Source organism: Salmo trutta, chromosome 14, assembly GCF_901001165.1.
Source record: "Salmo trutta chromosome 14, fSalTru1.1, whole genome shotgun sequence".
In the NCBI taxonomy this organism is placed as follows: domain Eukaryota; kingdom Metazoa; phylum Chordata; class Actinopteri; order Salmoniformes; family Salmonidae; genus Salmo; species Salmo trutta.
The window spans coordinates 70412237-70432373 of record NC_042970.1 but is presented as its reverse complement, the minus strand read 5'-3'; the positions used below and the strand labels follow the sequence as shown (position 1 = coordinate 70432373).

General features: G+C 43.3%; 1 protein-coding gene across 1 annotated transcript in view; it reads right to left on the bottom strand.

The window, feature by feature from the left end:
* LOC115147230 (sodium/potassium/calcium exchanger 3) overlaps nt 1-19559 on the bottom strand; it is a 65710-nt gene extending 46151 nt beyond the window's left edge. The window contains exons 1-2 of the mRNA XM_029689345.1: nt 19004-19559; nt 13358-13492 (exon numbers count right to left, since the gene is read on the bottom strand). Of these exons, the coding sequence (XP_029545205.1) occupies nt 13358-13492; nt 19004-19202 (334 nt within the window). The 5' untranslated portion in view covers nt 19203-19559. The remainder of the gene's footprint in view (nt 1-13357; nt 13493-19003) is intronic.
* Nucleotides 19560-20137: the final 578 nt, after the last annotated feature.

Genomic DNA, 20137 nt, shown 5'->3' with positions numbered 1-20137 from the left:
CGCACACACGCAGGCGAACACATACCTACCTACTTAGCTATCAGCCACCTCTACAGACATCTGGGGCATCATACTGCAATTAATCAGTTGGTCCTTCTAGCTTCCTAAGGGTATCACACACACACACACACTGTTCAGAGGGAACCCTGATTAAGTCAAGGCCAAAACAGATAGTGTGTGCTGAAGACTGAATGTCTCTGGGAGGGCAGGAAACCCCTGGAGAGAGCAGTGTACTGTCACAGCCTCATACACAGGCTGGGGTGCCATCTACAGCAGCAGTGTGTGTGTGTGTGTTCTCATTTTATCATGGCATACTGTATCATATGGGCACACAGTTGTCGAGAAAGTTATCGGTTAAGTCTAGACTTTGTGGATAATGCATATGGAATTGTCTACAGTATCCTATTGAAGGACAGGAGAACTAAAAGAACACAAGGATTAGTTATAAAAAAAAGAAGCAGTTTTCAATCATATCATGTTTAAAATGTGTTTAAAATCGACGGATGAGTTGAAAAACCAAGTTCTAATGAAAACACTGATCTTCGATGACTAGAACAAGGTCTAGTTCTAAGAACATCCTTTTGTGTTGTTTAATTACAAACTGTACAAGTCTGATGTCTAATAGTCTCACAGCAGTAAATCAAAGGCCATGAAAGCGTCTTATAAACCCACACACCATTTGGGTCTCTGTCTCTCTGTGTCTGTCACCTATTCTTCAACCACATAGCCCTATCAGCAATCTCACACATCTCTTCTCTTCCCTTTTCTGGCCAGATGCAGAGTGAAAATAGCCTACATAGCAGAGGAGGCTGGTGGGAGGCGCTATAGGAGGATGGGCTCATTGTAAAGGCTGGAATGGAATATATGAAACGGTACCAAACATATGGAAACCACGTTTGACTCCGTTCCATTCATTCCATTCCAGCAATTACAATGAACCCATCCTCCTACACTACCAGAAGAGTGAGAACACCAATCTACCTACACTACCAGAAGAGTGAGAACACCCATCTACCTACACTACCAGAAGAAGAGTGAGAACACCCATCTACCTACACTACCAGAAGAAGAGTGAGAACACCCATCTACCTGCACTACCAGAATAAGAGTGAGAACACCCATCTACCTGCACTACCAGAAGAAGAGTGAGAACACCCATCTACCTACACTACCAGAAGAAGAGACAGAACACCCATCTACCTACACTACCAGAAGAGTGAGAACACCCATCTACCTGCACTACCAGAAGAAGAGTGAGAACACCCATCTACCTGCACTACCAGAAGAAGAGTGAGAACACCCATCTACCTACACTACCAGAAGAAGAGTGAGAACACCCATCTACCTACACTACCAGAAGAAGAGTGAGAACACCCATCTACCTACACTACCAGAAGAAGAGTGAGAACACCCATCTACCTGCACTACCAGAAGAAGAGTGAGAACACCCATCTACCTGCACTACCAGAAGAAGAGTGAGAACACCCATCTACCTACACTACCAGAAGAAGAGTGAGAACACCCATCTACCTACACTACCTGAAGAAGAGTGAGAACACCCATCTACCTACACTACCAGAAGAAGAGTGAGAACACCCATCTACCTACACTACCAGAAGAAGAGTGAGAACACCCATCTACCTACACTACCAGAAGAAGAGTGAGAACACCCATCTACCTGCACTACCAGAATAAGAGTGAGAACACCCATCTACCTGCACTACCAGAAGAAGAGTGAGAACACCCATCTACCTACACTACCAGAAGAAGAGTGAGAACACCCATCTACCTACACTACCAGAAGAGTGAGAACACCCATCTACCTGCACTACCAGAAGAAGAGTGAGAACACCCATCTACCTGCACTACCAGAAGAAGAGTGAGAACACCCATCTACCTGCACTACCAGAAGAAGAGTGAGAACACCCATCTACCTACACTACCAGAAGAAGAGTGAGAACACCCATCTACCTACACTACCTGAAGAAGAGTGAGAACACCCATCTACCTACACTACCAGAAGAAGAGTGAGAACACCCATCTACCTACACTACCAGAAGAAGAGTGAGAACACCCATCTACCTACACTACCAGAAGAAGAGTGAGAACACCAATCTACCTACACTACCAGAAGAGTGAGAACACCATCTACCTACACTACCAGAAGAAGAGTGAGAACACCCATCTACCTGCACTACCAGAAGAAGAGTGAAAACACCCATCTACCTACACTACCACAAGAAGAGTGAGAACACCCATCTACCTACACTACCAGAAGAAGTGTGAGAACACCCATCTACCTACACTACCAGAAGAAGAGTGAGAACACCCATCTACCTACACTACCACAAGAAGAGTGAGAACACCCATCTACCTACACTACCACAAGAAGTGTGAGAACACCCATCTACCTACACTACCAGAAGAAGAGTGAGAACACCCATCTACCTACACTACCACAAGAAGAGTGAGAACACCCATCTACCTACACTACCACAAGAAGTGTGAGAACACCCATCTACCTACACTACCAGAAGAAGAGTGAGAACACCCATCTACCTACACTACCAGAAGAAGAGTGAGAACACCCATCTACCTACACTACCACAAGAAGAGTGAGAACACCCATCTACCTACACTACCACAAGAAGAGTGAGAACACCCATCTACCTACACTACCACAAGAAGTGTGAGAACACCCATCTTCCTACACTACCAGAAGAAGAGTGAGAACACCCATCTACCTACACTACCAGAAGAAGAGTGAGAACACCCATCTACCTACACTACCTGAAGAGTGAGAACACCCATCTACCTACACTACCACAAGAAGAGTGAGAACACCCATCTACCTACACTACCACAAGAAGTGTGAGAACACCCATCTACCTACACTACCTGAAGAGTGAGAACACCCATCTACCTACACTACCAGAAGAAGAGTGAGAACACCCATCTACCTACACTACCTGAAGAGTGAGAACACCCATCTACCTGCACTACCAGAAGAAGAGTGAGAACACCCATCTACCTACACTACCAGAAGAAGAGTGAGAACACCCATCTACCTACACTACCAGAAGAAGAGTGAGAACACCCATCTATCTACACTACCTGAAGAGTGAGAACACCCATCTACCTACACTACCAGAAGAAGAGTGAGAACACCCATCTACCTACACTACCTCAAGAAGAGTGAGAACACCCATCTACCTACACTACCACAAGAAGTGTGAGAACACCCATCTACCTACACTACCTGAAGAGTGAGAACACCCATCTACCTACACTACCACAAGAAGAGTGAGAACACCCATCTACCTACACTACCACAAGAAGTGTGAGAACACCCATCTACCTACACTACCTGAAGAGTGAGAACACCCATCTACCTACACTACCAGAAGAAGAGTGAGAACACCCATCTACCTACACTAAATGAAGAGTGAGAACACCCATCTACCTGCACTACCAGAAGAAGAGTGAGAACACCCATCTACCTACACTACCAGAAGAAGAGTGAGAACACCCATCTACCTACACTACCAGAAGAAGAGTGAGAACACCCATCTATCTACACTACCTGAAGAGTGAGAACACCCATCTACCTACACTACCAGAAGAAGAGTGAGAACACCCATCTACCTACACTACCTCAAGAAGAGTGAGAACACCCATCTACCTACACTACCACAAGAAGTGTGAGAACACCCATCTACCTACACTACCAGAAGAAGAGTGAGAACACCCATCTATCTACACTACCAGAAGAAGAGTGAGAACACCCATCTACCTACACTACCACAAGAAGAGTGAGAACACCCATCTACCTACACTACCACAAGAAGAGTGAGAACACCCATCTACCTACACTACCACAAGAAGTGTGAGAACACCCATCTACCTACACTACCTGAAGAGTGAGAACACCCATCTACCTACACTACCTGAAGAGTGAGAACGCCCATCTACCTACACTACCAGAAGAAGAGTGAGAACACCCATCTAACTACACTACCAGAAGAAGAGTGAGAACACCCATCTACCTACACGACCAGAAGAAGAGTGAGAAGACCCATCTACCTACACTACCAGAAGAAGGGTGAGAACACCCATCTACCTACACTACCAGAAGAAGAGTGAGAACACCCATCTACCTACACTACCAAAAGAAGAGTGAGAACACCCATCTACCTGCACTACCAGAAGAAGAGTGAGAACACCCATCTACCTACACTACCAGAAGAAGAGTGAGAACACCCATCTACCTACACTACCAGAAGAAGAGTGAGAACACCCATCTACCTACACTACCAGAAGAAGAGTGAGAACACCCATCTACCTACACTACCAGAAGAAGAGTGAGAACACCCATCTACCTACACTACCAGAAGAAGAGTGAGAACACCCATCTACCTACACTACCTGAAGAGTGAGAACACCCATCTACCTACACTACCAGAAGAAGAGTGAGAACACCCATCTACCTACACTACCTGAAGAGTGAGAACACCCATCTACCTACACTACCAGAAGAAGAGTGAGAACACCCATCTACCTACACTACCTGAAGAGTGAGAACACCCATCTACCTACACTACCAGAAGAAGAGTGAGAACACCCATCTACCTGCACTACCAGAAGAAGAGTGAGAACACCCATCTACCTACACTACCAGAAGAAGAGTGAGAACACCCATCTACCTACACTACCAGAAGAAGAGTGAGAACACCCATCTACCTACACTACCAGAAGAAGTGTGAGAACACCCATCTACCTGCACTACCAGAAGAAGAGTGAGAACACCCATCTACCTACACTACCAGAAGAAGAGTGAGAACACCCATCTACCTACACTACCAGAAGAAGAGTGAGAACACCCATCTACCTACACTACCAGAAGAAGAGTGAGAACACCCATCTACCTACACTACCAGAAGAAGAGTGAGAACACCCATCTACCTACACTACCAGAAGAAGAGTGAGAACACCCATCTACCTACACTACCAGAAGAAGAGTGAGAACACCCATCTCCCTACACTACCAGAAGAAGAGTGAGAACACCCATCTACCTACACTACCAGAAGAAGAGTGAGAACACCCATCTACCTACACTACCAGAAGAAGAGTGAGAACACCCATCTACCGACACTACCAGAAGAGTGAGAACACCCATCTACCTACACTACCTGAAGAGTGAGAACACCCATCTACCTACACTACCAGAAGAAGAGTGAGAACACCCATCTACCTACACTACCTGAAGAGTGAGAACACCCATCTACCTACACTACCAGAAGAAGAGTGAAAACACCCATCTACCTACACTACCTGAAAGAGTGAGAACACCCATCTACCTACACTACCAGAAGAAGAGTGAGAACACCCATCTACCTACACTACCTGAAGAGTGAGAACACCCATCTACCTACACTACCAGAAGAAGAGTGAGAACACCCATCTACCTACACTACCTGAAGAGTGAGAACACCCATCTACCTACACTACCAGAAGAAGGGTGAGAACACCCATCTACCTACACTACCAGAAGAAGAGTGAGAACACCCATCTACCTACACTACCAGAAGAAGGGTGAGAACACCCATCTACCTACACTACCAGAAGAAGGGTGAGAACACCCATCTACCTACACTACCAGAAGAAGGGTGAGAACACCCATCTACCTACACTACCAGAAGAAGGGTGAGAACACCCATCTACCTACACTACCAGAAGAAGAGTGAGAACACCCATCTACCTACACTACCAGAAGAAGGGTGAGAACACCCATCTACCTACACTACCAGAAGAAGGGTGAGAACACCCATCTACCTACACTACCAGAAGAGTGAGAACACCCATCTACCTACACTACCAGAAGAAGGGTGAGAACACCCATCTACCTACACTACCAGAAGAAGGGTGAGAACACCCATCTACCTACACTACCAGAAGAAGGGTGAGAACACCCATCTACCTACACTACCAGAAGAGTGAGAACACCCATCTACCTACACTACCAGAAGAAGAGTGAGAACACCCATCTACCTACACTACCAGAAGAAGGGTGAGAACACCCATCTACCTACACTACCAGAAGAGTGAGAACACCCATCTACCTACACTACCAGAAGAAGAGTGAGAGCACCCATCTACCTACACTACCAGAAGAAGGGTGAGAACACCCATCTACCTACACTACCAGAAGAAGAGTGAGAACACCCATCTACCTACACTACCAGAAGAAGGGTGAGAACACCCATCTTCCTACACTACCACAAGAAGAGTGAGAACACCCATCTACCTACACTACCAGAAGAAGAGTGAGAACACCCATCTTCCTACACTACCAGAAGCCTCTAAAAATAATGAAGGGCAGAAATGTCTTAAGTCATACCTGTGGCTTGTTCCCTCTCTTCTTTTCTGGCATTCTGGTATTCTATACCTTTATCTAGTCTCATCCATACATTCTCTCCTTTCCTCCCCTCTCCGCTCTATTCTCCCCTCCCGTCCTCTCCTTTCTCTTTTCCCCTCCCCTCCTTTCCTTTCCTCTCCTCACCCCTCCCCTCCTCTGCTCTTTTCTCCCCTCCTCTGCTCTTTTCTCCCCTCCTCTCTCATTTCCCCTCCCCTCCTCTCCACTCCTCCACTCTTTTCTCCCCTCCTCCTCTCTCCTTTCCCCTCCCCTCCTTTCCTCTCCTCTTTCCTTCCCCTCCCTTCCTTCCTTTCCTCCTCTCTCCTTTCCCCTCCCCTCCCCTCCTTTCTTCTCCTTTCCCTTCCTATCCTCTCTCTCTCTCTCCTTTCCCCTCCCCTCCTCTCTCCCTCCTTTCCTCTCCCCTCCTCTGCTCTTTTCTCCCCATCCACCAAAACAAGCATCAGAAATCAACTCACCCAGCGGGATCCCTGCAATTAAAATCATCGAAGGTGGGCGTAATGATGGGTGTGATGGGTTATGGGTAATTTCATGTCTTTCTGGCGGCGTGTGTGTTTGTTTGTGTAATGTTTTTGTTCTTGTGTGTGTGTTAGTGAAATGAGGGGTTCCGTCTGAAGTGGAGGAGCAGCAGGACGTTGGTGGAAGGAACAGAACAATCAGAGAAGCTTTCTGCAGGTACTTCTGGAGAGCTCACGCTGAGCGTCATCAAGGCCTGCACTGTACTGTACACATGTCCATCTCCACTGCACTGTACACATGTCCGTCTCCACTGTTGGGACAGCAGGGGTACCGGTACGGAACTGTACACATCTCCACTGCTGGGACAGCAGGGGTACCGGTACTGCACTGTACACATGTCCATCTCCACTGCTGGGGCAGCAGGGGTACCGGTACTCAGACACAGACACGCATACAGGGTGCTCTCTCTCACACGGACAATAACACACACAGACAGACAAAAACACACACAGACAGACGAGAAAATACGCACTCACAGACACACAAATTTGCACACACTCTAAATGTACACTAACACACCCACACGCAATCATATACACCCCCCCCACTTTCTCAAAAGGTCAAATCAACACATGACTCACTCTTAACATGAACACACACTACATCTATCTTTACCAAGAACAGGACTCGCAAATTAAATTAGGAAAAGGGGTGAAAGAAGGTACACTTTTAAGAGAGGTTATTAGGCCAAACTGTGTGTGAGTGTGTGTGTGTGCATATTTAAAGGAGAGGTTATTATTTAGTCCAACCTCTACCTTTACGCCACGCGTCACTGGAGTCACCCCAGAGTCCTGGCCTCTTAAACGCCCGCTTTCATTTTAACAAGGAGAAGGAGAGGTGAACTATAATAGGCAGGGACAGGAGAATAACTTGACCTCCGACCCCCATCTCCCTTTTATAGACCACAAGGGTGACCTTGAGGGAGGAGGATGAGATGGGAGATTGATTGTGGCCATTTTGCTTAATTAGCACACCAGAGAGTGGGGGAAAGGAGGGGGAATGTGGGGGGAAAGGAGAGGGAATGTGGTGGGTAAGGTAAACGGTGAAGGGTGCGTGGGGGGGGGATAGATATGACAGTGTGTGTGTGTCATCATTATCTCATAGCTCAAGGTAAGAAAACAAAACGTCAATGCAATCCTTCAGTGAAACCCTCTCCATCCACTCTTCCCCTCCCCCTTCTTCCAAGCTTCAGTTCAACCCATCATTACAACAGAGTTGAATGTCAAATTTCCACCATCCATAAGGGGCTATAAATAGACACTTGGCTAGATGATGCAGGATAGGCCGGTCTGGAAGATGATGATGATGTGGTTCATATGGGGAAGGATGTGGGATTTTGAAGATGAAAAACATATAAAGAGACCTGCTTCAACTTCACTCAGAAAAAGCCTAAGATTTTAATCACTTTATTAACTCTGTAGGGGAATGCGCTTCTAAACCTGTCAAGTACACTGCTAAGAATAATGGCGCTTAGCCGTTACAGTTGAAGTCGGAAGTTTATATACACCTTAGCCAAATACATTTAAACTTCGTTTTTCACAATTCCTGACATTTAATCCTAGTACAAATTCCCTATCTGAGGTCAATTAGGATCACCACTTTATTTCAAGAATATGAAATGTCAGAATAATAGTAGAGAATTATTTCAGCTTTTATTTCTTTCATCACATTCCCAGTGGGTCAGAGGTTTACAGACACTCAATTAGTATTTGGTAGCATTGCCTTTAAATTGTTTAACTTGGGTCAAATGTTTTGGGTAGCCTTCCACGAGCTTCCCACAATAAGTTGGGTGAATTTTGGCCCATTCTTCCTGACAGAGCTGGTGTAACTGAGTCAGGTTTGTAGGCTTCCCTGCTCGCACACACTTTTTCAGTTCTGCCCACAAATGTTCTTATTGATTGAGGTCAGGGCTTTGTGATGGCCACTCCAATACCTTGACTTTGTTGTCCTTAAGCCATTTTGCAACAACTTTGGAGATATGCTTGGGGTCATTGTCGATTTGGAAGACCCATTTGCGACCAAGCTTTAACATCCTGACTGATGTTTTGAGAAATTTCTACAATATATCCACATACTTTTCCTCCCTCATGATGCCATCTATTTTGTGAAGTGCACCAGTCCCTCCTGCAGCAAAGCATCCCACAACATGATGCTGCCACCCCCGTTTTTCACGGTTGGGATGGTGTTCTTCAGCTTGCATGCCTCCCCCTTTTACCTCCAAACATAACGATAGTCATTATGGCCAAACAGTTCTATTTTTGTTTCTTCAGACCAGAGGACATTTCTCCAAAAAGTACAATCTTTGTCCCCATGTGCAGTTGCAAACCGTAGTCTGGCTTTTTTATGGCGGTTTTGGAGCAATGGCTTCTTCCTTGCTGAGCGGCCTTTCAGGTTATGTAGATATAGGACTCGTTTTACTGTGGATATAGATACTTTTGTACCTGTTTCCTCCAGCATCTTCACAAGGTCCTTTGCTGTTGTTCTGGGATTGATTTGCACTTTTTGCACCAAAGTATGTTAATCTCTAGGAGACAGAACACGTCTCCTTCCTGAGCGGTATGACGGCTGTGTGGTCCCATGGTGTTTATACTTACGTACTATTGTTTGTACAGATGAACGTGGTACCTTCAGGTTTTTGTAAATTGCTCCCAAGGATGAACCAGACTTGTGGAGGTCTACAATTGTTTTTCTGAGATCTTGGCTGATTTCTTTTGATTTTCCCATGATGTCAAGCAAAGAGGCACTGAGTTGAAAGGTAGGCCTTGAAATACATCCACAGGTACACCTCCAATTGACACAAATTATGTCAATTAGCTTATCAGAATCTTCTAAAGCCATGACATCATTTTCTGGAATTTTCCAAGCTGATTAAAGGCACAGTCAACTTAGTGTATGTAAACTTCTGGTTGAAAAACAAGTTTTAATGACTCCAACCTAAGCGTATGTAAACTTCCGACTTCAACTGTATATATACAGAACCTACTCATTCAAGGGGACACACCTACTCATTCAAGGGTTTGTCTCCATTGTAGAATAATAGTGAAGACATACAAAACTATGTTATAACACATATGGAATCATGTTGTAACCAAAAAAGTGTTAAACTACATTTTAGATTCTTCAAAGTAGCCACCTTTTGCCTTTATGACAGCTTTGTACACTCTTGGCATTTTCAACCAGCTTCATAGGGAATGCTTTTCCAACAGTCTTGAAGGAGTTCCCACATATGCTGAGCACTTGTTGGCTGCTTTTCCTTCACTCTGCGGTCCAACTCAATTGGGTTGAGGACGGGTGATTGTGCAGGCCAGGTCATCTGATGCAGCACTCAATCCCTCTCCTTCTTGTTCAAATACCCCTTACACAGCCTGGAGGTGTTTTGGGTCATTGTCCTGTTGAAAAACAAATGATAGTCCCACTAAGCGTAAGCCAGATGGGATGGTGTATCGCTGCAGAATGCTGTGGTAGCCATGCTGGTTAAGTGTGCCTTGAATTCTAAATAAATCAAATACACTCTCACCAGCAAAGCACCCCCACACCAACACACCTCCTCCTCCATGCTTCACGGTGGGAACCACACATGCGGACATCATCCGTTCACCTTCTCTGCATCTCACAAAGACACGGCGGTTTGAACCAAAAATCTCAAATTTGGACTCATCAGACCAAAGGAGAGATTTTCACCTGTCTAATGTCCATTGCTCATGTTCCTTGGTCCAAGTAAGTCTCTTCTTCTTATTGGTGTCTTTCTTTGCAGCAATTCGACCATGAATGCCTGATTCACGCAGTCATCTCTGGACAGTTGATGTTGAGATGTGTCTATTACTTGAACTCTGACTCCGTGAAGCATTCATTTGGACTGCAATTTCTGAGGTGCATTTAACTTTAATGAACTTATACTCTGCAGCAGAGGTAACTTTGGGTCTTCCTTTCCTATGGCGGTCCTCTTGAGAGCCAGTTTCATCATAGCGCTTGATGGTTTTTGCGACTGCACTTGAAGAAACTTTCAAAGTTCTTCAAATTTTCCGGATTGACTGACCTTCATGTCTTAAAGTAATGATGGACTGTCGTTTCTCTTTGCTTATTTGAGCTGTTCTTGCCATAATATGGACCCCTACCTTGTCACAACACAAATGATTGGCTCGAACACATTAACCTCTCTAGGGTAGGGGGCAGTATTTTCACATCCGGATAAAAAACGTACCCGATTTAATCTGGTTATTACTACTGCCCAGAAACTAGAATATGCATATAATTGTTTGATTTGGATAGAAAACACCCTAAAGTTTCTAAAACTGTTTGAATGGTGTCTGTGAGTATAACAGAACTCATATGGCAGGCCAAAACCTGAGAAGATTCTGTACAGGAAGTGCCCTCTCTGACCATTTCTTGGCCTTCTACACCCTCTTTATCGAAAACAAAGGATCTCTGCTGTAATGTGACACTTTCTAAGGCTCCCATAGGCTCTCAGAAGGCGCCAGAATGTTGAATGATGACTTTGCAGCCCCTGGCTGAAAAACAGTAGCGCATTTGGATAGTGGTCGATCTGAGAACAATGAGACGGGTGTGCGCGTGCACGTGAAGAGTCCATTTTACATTTTCAGTCTTTGAACGAAAAAGACGTCTCCCGGTCGGAATATTATCGCTATTTTACGAGAAAAATCGCATAAAAATTTATTTTAAACAGCGTTTGACATGCTTCGAAGTACGGTAATGGAATATTTTTTAAATTTTTTGTCACGATACGCGTCCGCGCGTCACCGTTCGGATAGTGTCTTGAACGCAAGAACAAAACAGAGGATATTTGAACATAACTATGGATTATTTTGAACCAAAACAACATTTGTGGATGAAGTAGAAGTCCTGGGAGTGCATTCTGATGAAGAACAGCAAAGGTAATCCAATTTTTCTTATAGTAATTCTGAGTTTAGTGAACGCCAAACTTGGTAGGTGTCAAATTAGCTAGCCCGTGATGGCGAGCTATCTACTCAGAATATTGCAAAATGTGCTTTTGCCGAAAAGCCATTTTAAAATCTGACACCGCAATTGCATAAAGGAGTTCTGTATCTATAATTCTTAAAATAATTATGTTTTTTGTGAACGTTTATCGTGAGTAATTTAGTAAATTCACCGGAAGTTTTCGGTATGTTTGCTAGTTCTGAACGTCACATGCTAATGTAAAAAGCTGGTTTTTGATATAAATATGAACTTGATTGAACAAAACATGCATGTATTGTATAACATAATGTCCTAGGAGTGTCATCTGATGAAGATCATCAAAGGTTAGTGCTGCATTTAGCTGTGGTTTTGGTTTTTGTGACATTTTTGTGACACACACCCATTTTGTGAAAAATGGGTGTGTGATTATTTCTGGCTGGGTACTCTCCTGACATAATCTAATGTTTTGCTTTCATTGTAAAGCCTTTTTGAAATCGGACAATGTGGTTAGATTAACGAGACTCTTGTCTTTAAAATGGTGTAAAATAGTCATATGTTTGAGAAATTGAAGTAATAGCATTTCTAAGGTATTTGAATATCGCGCCACTCGATTCCACTGGCTGTTGACTAGGTGGGACGATTTCGTCCCACATACCCTAGAGAGGTTAAGAAGGAAAGAAATTCAAAATGCATTCCAGGTGACTACCTATGAAGCTGGTTGAGGGAATGTCAAGAGCTTGCAAAGCTGTCATCGAGGCAAAGGGTGGCTACTTTGAAGAGTATCAAATAAAATATTTTTTTATTTGTTTAACACTTTTTTGGTTACTACATGATTCCACGTGTTATTTCATAGTATATAAATATTTCATAGTATTTCATGTCATTGCTATTATTCTACAATGTAGAAAATAGTAAAAATAAAGAAAAATCCTTGAATGGGTAGGTGTGTCCAAACTTTTCACAGGTACTGTATATATATATATATATTGTATCTATTTGAGGGATTTAACCCTTTGTGGTTCTATACAGCACCATTTCATCTAGCAGTGTGTAACATGTAACTCAAGCATTCTTACACACCATTCACCCATCGACAAGTGCCGGCTTGAACAGTCAAGCCCAAGTCGCTCGTTGATAATCAGATAAGAGGTCGCCATGGAAACTGGGGACTTTCACTTGTCAGAAAAGCTACCGGGTCCCAGAATGTGACCGAGAATAAGTGTGAAAAGTGCTGAAAAACCCAGAAAGAACACTACCGTGTTTGTGTGTGTGAGTGATGTACTGTAGGCTCATGGGAGCCTATCTGACCCAAGTCTGTTTTACCCCAGATTGGGAAGAGAAGGAGAGATGGGAATAACGGAGGGAGGGAGAATACGGGGTGCTCTCTTTCTTCCTTCTTTCTCCCTTAGCTGGAGCGGGGGCAAGAGAGGAAGGGATGTGAGATGTTTCATTTCTTTCTTTCATTTTGTTACCTGGTTCGGTGCAGTTTTTCTTTTCCCAATCCTCTTCCATGCTGCTATTACTGTCCAATGTGTCCACCTCCTGCAGTAGCTTCCTGCCTCCCCATCGCTCATCATCATACGTGGTGGGGCTGGATGTGTCATAACCTATGAGACACAGGTAGAGGAGGCTTGAAAAGAGGTAACCAGGGCATGTTCATAAGGGCACATTGATCAAAATTCTTTACAACACAAAATGAAAATGATAATTTGTTATTGGACCAGTTGAGTAATACCTCCCGGTTTTTCTCTGTTTTATTCTGTTTTGTCCCTAGTTAACACGACCGTGATCTACTTTGAAATCAACAAAAAGTCTGAGGAGGATTATTTTGTCAGTGTTGAAGTTATATTTATCAAGTTATTATGTTCTGAGAAATGAAACGAAGGGAAAGAACTGGGGGCAGAATACATTGTATTGAATCACACAAAATGCCACTTGAATCATGAGTGCACTCTGAATAAAGAACACATCTAGAGGCAAAAACAGGGTACAGGATTCATTAATTTTCTTCTTTGGACAACCCTAAACCCACTCTAACCTTTTCAGCTGGCTGACAGACACAAAAGAGAAATGCTTTGAATCAAAATCAGAAACAGAGGTATTCAAATGTCCTATAGTCTGACCTAGAGGTATGGCTGAAATTTCCACCTGGCATCATCACCTTTGATTCTGTACTCACAAGGCAGGCAGCGGGCACAAGGCATTGCGTGCCGACATCCAATGTGTATTTACCTCCTCTTACAGACACACACACAGGCCATCCATACACACACATACATACACGCACACACACAGAAATAACAAGCATATCGCACCGGTGATTAATGTGTCAATGCCTGCAAGGCGTTGAGTGCTTCTCCACTAAGCTCAGAGAACATAACACACACACGCACGCACGCACTTCATGAAGTGGATCATAAATAATCAACATAATTAATATATATTCGGCACGTTGTTTAACAGTTTCACAGAGGCACACAATGGGAAGTGGAGAAATGCATTAGCTGGAGTGTCATTGTTGGTTTGAACACACACACACACACACACACACACACACACACACACACACACACACAGACACACGTGTGTGTCCCTGTTGCATTGCGTTGTTCCGTTACCAGGATGCGCACACTGACATAGCAGTGATGCACAAATCATGAGTATGAAATATGAATATTCATATACAAGCACCAAGCCTTCTGTCCCTGTTCTGTAATGAAGATTCAATGGGATATAAGTGACAGCTCACGAAAAGTAAACGTCGACCTTGAATAGCAAGCTGTGTGTTTTAAAGTTAAATTGCTTGTATAGAGTAGTAGAGGACAGCTTTTGTCTCTCTGTAACCTGGAGAAGTGTTTTCAGTATACCCCTGGGTACTCTGCCCTGATTTCAGCTTAGCTGCAGTATAAAACACCTGAGCTTTACAGCGGTTGTACAGGCAATGCTTCTCTGACACCTACTCATTCAAGGGATTTTCATTATTTTAATATTTTCTCCATTGTAGAATAATAGTGAAGACATCACAACTATGAAATAACACATACGGAATCAGGTAGTAACCAAAAAAGTGTTAAACTATATTTTAGATTCTTCAAAGTAGCCACCTATTGCCTTGATGACAGCTTTGCACACTCTTGGCATTCTTTCAACCAACTTCATGAGGAATGCTTTTCCAACAATCTTGAAGGAGTTCCCACATATGCTGAGCACTTGTTGGCTGCTTTTCCTTCACTCTTTGGTCCAACTCATCCCAAGCCATCTCAATGGGGTTGAGGTCAGGTGATTGTGGAGACCAGGTCATCTGATGCAGTACTCCATCACTCTCACTGGTCAAATAGCCCTTACACAGCCTAGAGGTGTGTTTTGGGTCATTTTCCTGTTGAAAAACAAATGATAGTTCCACTAAGCGGAAACCAGATGGGATGGTGTATCACTGCAGAATGCTGTGGTAGCCATGCTGGTTAAGTGTGCCTTGAATTTTAAATAAATCAAATACACTGTCACCAGCAAAGCACCCCCACACCATCACACCTCCATGCTTCACGGTGGGAACCACACATGCGGAGATAATCCGTTCACCTACTCCGCGTCTCACAAACACATGGCGGTTGGAACCAAAAATCGCACATTTGGACTCATCATACCAAAGGACAGATTTCCACCTTTCTAATGTCCATTGCTCATGTTTCTTGGCCCAAGCAAGTCGCTTCTTATTATTGGTGTCAATTCGCAATTCGACCATGAATGCCTGATTCACGCAGTCATCTCTGGACAGTTGACAGTTGATGTTGAGATGTGTCTGTTACTTGAACTCTGTGAAGGATTTATTTGGGCTGCAATTTCTGAGGCTGGTAGCTCTAATGAACTTATCCTCTGCAGCAGAGGTAACTCTAGGTCTTTCTTGTGGCGGTCCTCATGAGAGACAGTTTCATCATAGAGCTTGATGGCTTTTGAGACTGAACTTACAGAAACTTTCAAAGTTCTTGAAATTTTCCAGATTGACTGAACTTCATGTCTTAAAGTAATGACGGACTCTTGTTTCTCTTTACTTATTTGAGCTGTTCTTGCCATAATATGGACTTGGTATTTAACCAAATAGGGCTATCTTCTGTATACCACCCCTAAATTGTTTGAACACAACTGATTGGCTCAAATGCATTAAGGAAAGAAATTCCACAAATTAACTTTTAACAAGGCACACCTATTAAATGAAATGCATTCCATTCCATGCATCCTCATGATGCTGGTATGAGAGAATGCCAAGAGTATGCAAAGCTGTCATCAAGGCAAAGGTGGCTACTTTGAAGAATTTGTTTAACACTTTTTTGGTTACTACATGATTCCATATGTCTTATTTAATAGTTATGATGTCTTCACTATTATTCTACAATGTAGAAAATAGTAAAAAAAAAAAAATGAATAGGTGTGTCCAAACTTTTGACTGGTACTGTAAATATATATATATTTTTAATGTTTTGTTGTTTCTCTGTAATACTACTAGACACCTAGTAGCAATTTAATGAAGTTGGCTTTAGCTAGCCCAACTGCATAACTAGCTACCAAGAAGCCATTCAGCAATCAATGATGTTGGAGTAGCTAGCTTGTCAAACTATCTTAGCTGGCATGCCATGCTGGCAAGGTTGGTAGACTTAAGAAAAACAAGCAATTGCTAAATGTACTGAAAAAGACTCACTTTCCTTCCAATCTTTTACCCAGATTTTAGCAGAGAAGCATATTTTGTTCTATAAAATCAGAACCACCAGTTAGGAGAATACAGACCACATAAGAGGTATGCAGAATATATATGCAGATATGCAGAAGGGAAAAAATGAATTAAGCATAATGATTATGGCTCTAGATCAGGGGTTGGAAACGATTCAGGGAACAGAACCGAAAACCGAAAAATAAAATTATTTGAGGAACAGTACCGAAAGTAATCTATACTGTTACGGAACAGAACCGTTATTTTAAACGCATGGGAACCGAATAATAACGTTCTTTAAATGTTCCGGGCATTTATTCCCAGTCCCAGAAAAACAAACTCTGTCACTCAGAAACATATTCCAGTGTCTGCCTGCCAGCTGGAAATCTTTTCCAGTGGGTGTGCGTGTGTATGTAGGCTACCTGTCCCTCCCTTTTGAAGCATAGGTTACTGTAGCCTACTGACGACGTAAAATAGGTTACTGTAGCCTACTGACAACGTTACTGTAGCCTACTGACGATGTAAAATAGGTTACTGTAGCCTACTGACAACGTTACTGTAGCCTACTGACGACGTTACACAGGTTACTGTAGCCTTCTGACAACGTAAAATAGGTTACTGTAGCCTACTAACGTTACTGTAGCCTACTGACGACGTTACATACTTACTGTAGCCTACTGACAACGTTACATGGGTTACTGTAGCCTACTGACAACGTTACTGTAGCCTACTGACGACGTTACATAGGTTACTGTAGCCTACTGACGATGTAAAATAGGTTACTGTAGCCTACTGACAACGTTACTGTAGTCTACTGACGACGTTACATAGGATACTGTAGCCTACTGACAACGTTACATGGGTTACTGTAGTCTACTGACAACGTTACATAGGATACTGTAGCCTACTGACGACGTTACATAGGATACTGTAGCCTACTGACAACGTTACATAGGATACTGTAGCCTACAGACGACGTTACATAGGTTACTGTAGCCTACAGACGACGTTACATAGGTTACTGTAGCCTACTGACGACGTTACATAGGTTACTGTAGTCTACTGACGACATTACATAGGTTACTGTAGCCTACTGACGACGTTACATAGGTTACTGTAGCCTACTGACGACATAACATAGGTTACTGTAGCATACTGACGACGTTACATAGGTTACTGTAGCCTACTGACGACGTTACATAGGTTACTGTAGCCTACTGACGACGTTACATAGGTTACTGTAGCCTACTGACGACATTACATAGGATACTGTAGCCTACTGACGATACTGTAGCCTACTGACGACGTTACATAGGTTACTGTAGCCTACTGACGACGTTACATAGGTTACTGTAGCCTACTGACAACGTTACAAGCGTAATTCAGAAATTAGGGAGAGATGGTTAATTAGAGAAGAACGGTTGGACATTTCAACGCTAGCTAAGGATACTACAGTTGTCACATTGGATTTATTAACTACAAAGAAGGTAAAACGTGTTTTTATTCTAGTGCTGCTCTGCACACACACAAGCCTGTTAGCTAGCTAGCTAACGTTCGCGGTGGTCCAACTTTAAACCAACTCGGAAGTACAATGGCATTAAAAGTTTCTTTGTAGAAGCCACTCCTCCATAGGTATAATTCTGTGGGCCTAATTCAGATATTGCATGTCATAACAAGATGCCCACCGCTTCAAGCCATGCTTCCTCCTCAGATTTTGAGTTGCATATTGCGCTCTACACTGTGACTGACAGCACAGCGTGTTTTGTCTTTCGTCATGATTAAACCATACTGTTGCGGCAAAATAAAATTATCTTAATAACTTTCCTAAATAGATTACATCGCTTACCCGCTCCACAGCAAACTGTTCTATGCGCATTGATTGGTGAAGTAAGCTAAATGTTAAAAAAATATATATATATTTCAGAGGTTTAAAAATAAACAGAAAGGAACGCCATAAGTCGAACTGGTTCAGAACTTTATTTTGCTGGTCAGAACAGTGGAATGGAACGAAAAAAAGAATGGCTCTGTTCAGAACGAAACCATTGGAAAATAAATTTGGTTCCAACCCGTGCTCAACATTGCAGGAAAAAAATAGCTGTTCAGCTGTTTGAAAAATGACCACACTCACACACCAGCCATCCTCACATACTTTGAGCCCCCTCAGATTTTTGGGGTGCATGCCACCGCTTGACCACACTCCAGTCCAGTTCAGAACTGTGCACAACGAGAACAACTCAAAAGTAGCCTACAGTTAAAACACAATTTGCATGATGTGCAAAATCAATGTAACATTGTATTGTTACAAAACATGGTAACAAAACAATGGACTCTATGGGCTACATAACAGCCATTATGGAACTCCCACTTCAGCATTCCATCCCTCAACAGGGGGGTACATTGATAGGCCTACCCTCACCTGAATTTTCTGCTAGGTAGGAGAACCCCTTGACGAAGAGAAGCATCCCTCCCAACAAGCATATTTGGATCAAAACCAACTCCTTTCGCTTTTTCCGTCTCGCTTTGATCTTTTTCTGGTTCAGCATCACTTGCGGCGGGCGATTCCGGGGTCGGACGCCGGCTGGAGGCATCCTTTCCGCGGCTTCTTCCTCGTCCATGTAGCCACCGGAGTGAAATGAGCAGCAAAGCTCTCTGAGGGAATTAAAGTGGGGGAACGGTGTGAGGAGGGGGGGTCTGGTAAAAGTTTCAAGTCGGTATCGTTGGAAAGTCGCGAGTGTTGAGGTGTGGACTGCAAGGTTTGTTTTCCTTTTGAAGTGCCAGGGCTTCTTGCTTCTATGTCATATTACATTTTTATTCCATGCAATAGTAGGACAGGCTGCAGGAGCGCTCCATAGATGCGACTGTGGCGGCTCGGGCGCGCAACGCGAGATTTCTCACTGATGTGTATGGTGATGTGATTGTAGGATGCTGTGTCCGACAAGAGAGAGAGAGCGAGAGAGAACGATTGATCAAATGTGCAAGCTGTTTGACGTAGAAATTGCCTAGAGACAGTGAGAGTATAACATAATTTTTTTTCGAGGCTCGGTACACTGCCTATCACTACCCTCTTCTTGGAAAGGTTTTTTGCATGATGTTGTCATTAATACATGATAACTGAATTACATACATTTACATCAAGACACAGTCGGAAGTCGGAAGTTTACATACACCTTAGCCAAATACATTTAAACTCAGTTTTTCTAAATTCCTGACATTTCATCCTAGTAAAAATTGTAAAAATGTCATCCTAGTTAAAAACCCTGTCTTAGGTCAGTTAGGATCACCACTTTATTTTAAGAATGTGAAATGTCAGAATAATAGTAGAGAGAATTATTTATGTCATCTTTTTTTTGTTATATATATATATATTATTTTACCTTTATTTAACTAGGCAAGACGGTTAAGAACAAATAATTATTTTCAATGACGGCCTAGGTAACTGCCTTGTTCAGGGGCAGAACGACAGATTATTACCTTGTCAGCTCTGAGATTCAATCTTGCAACCTTTCGGCTACTAGTCCAACGCTCTAACCACTAGGACACCTGCCGCCCC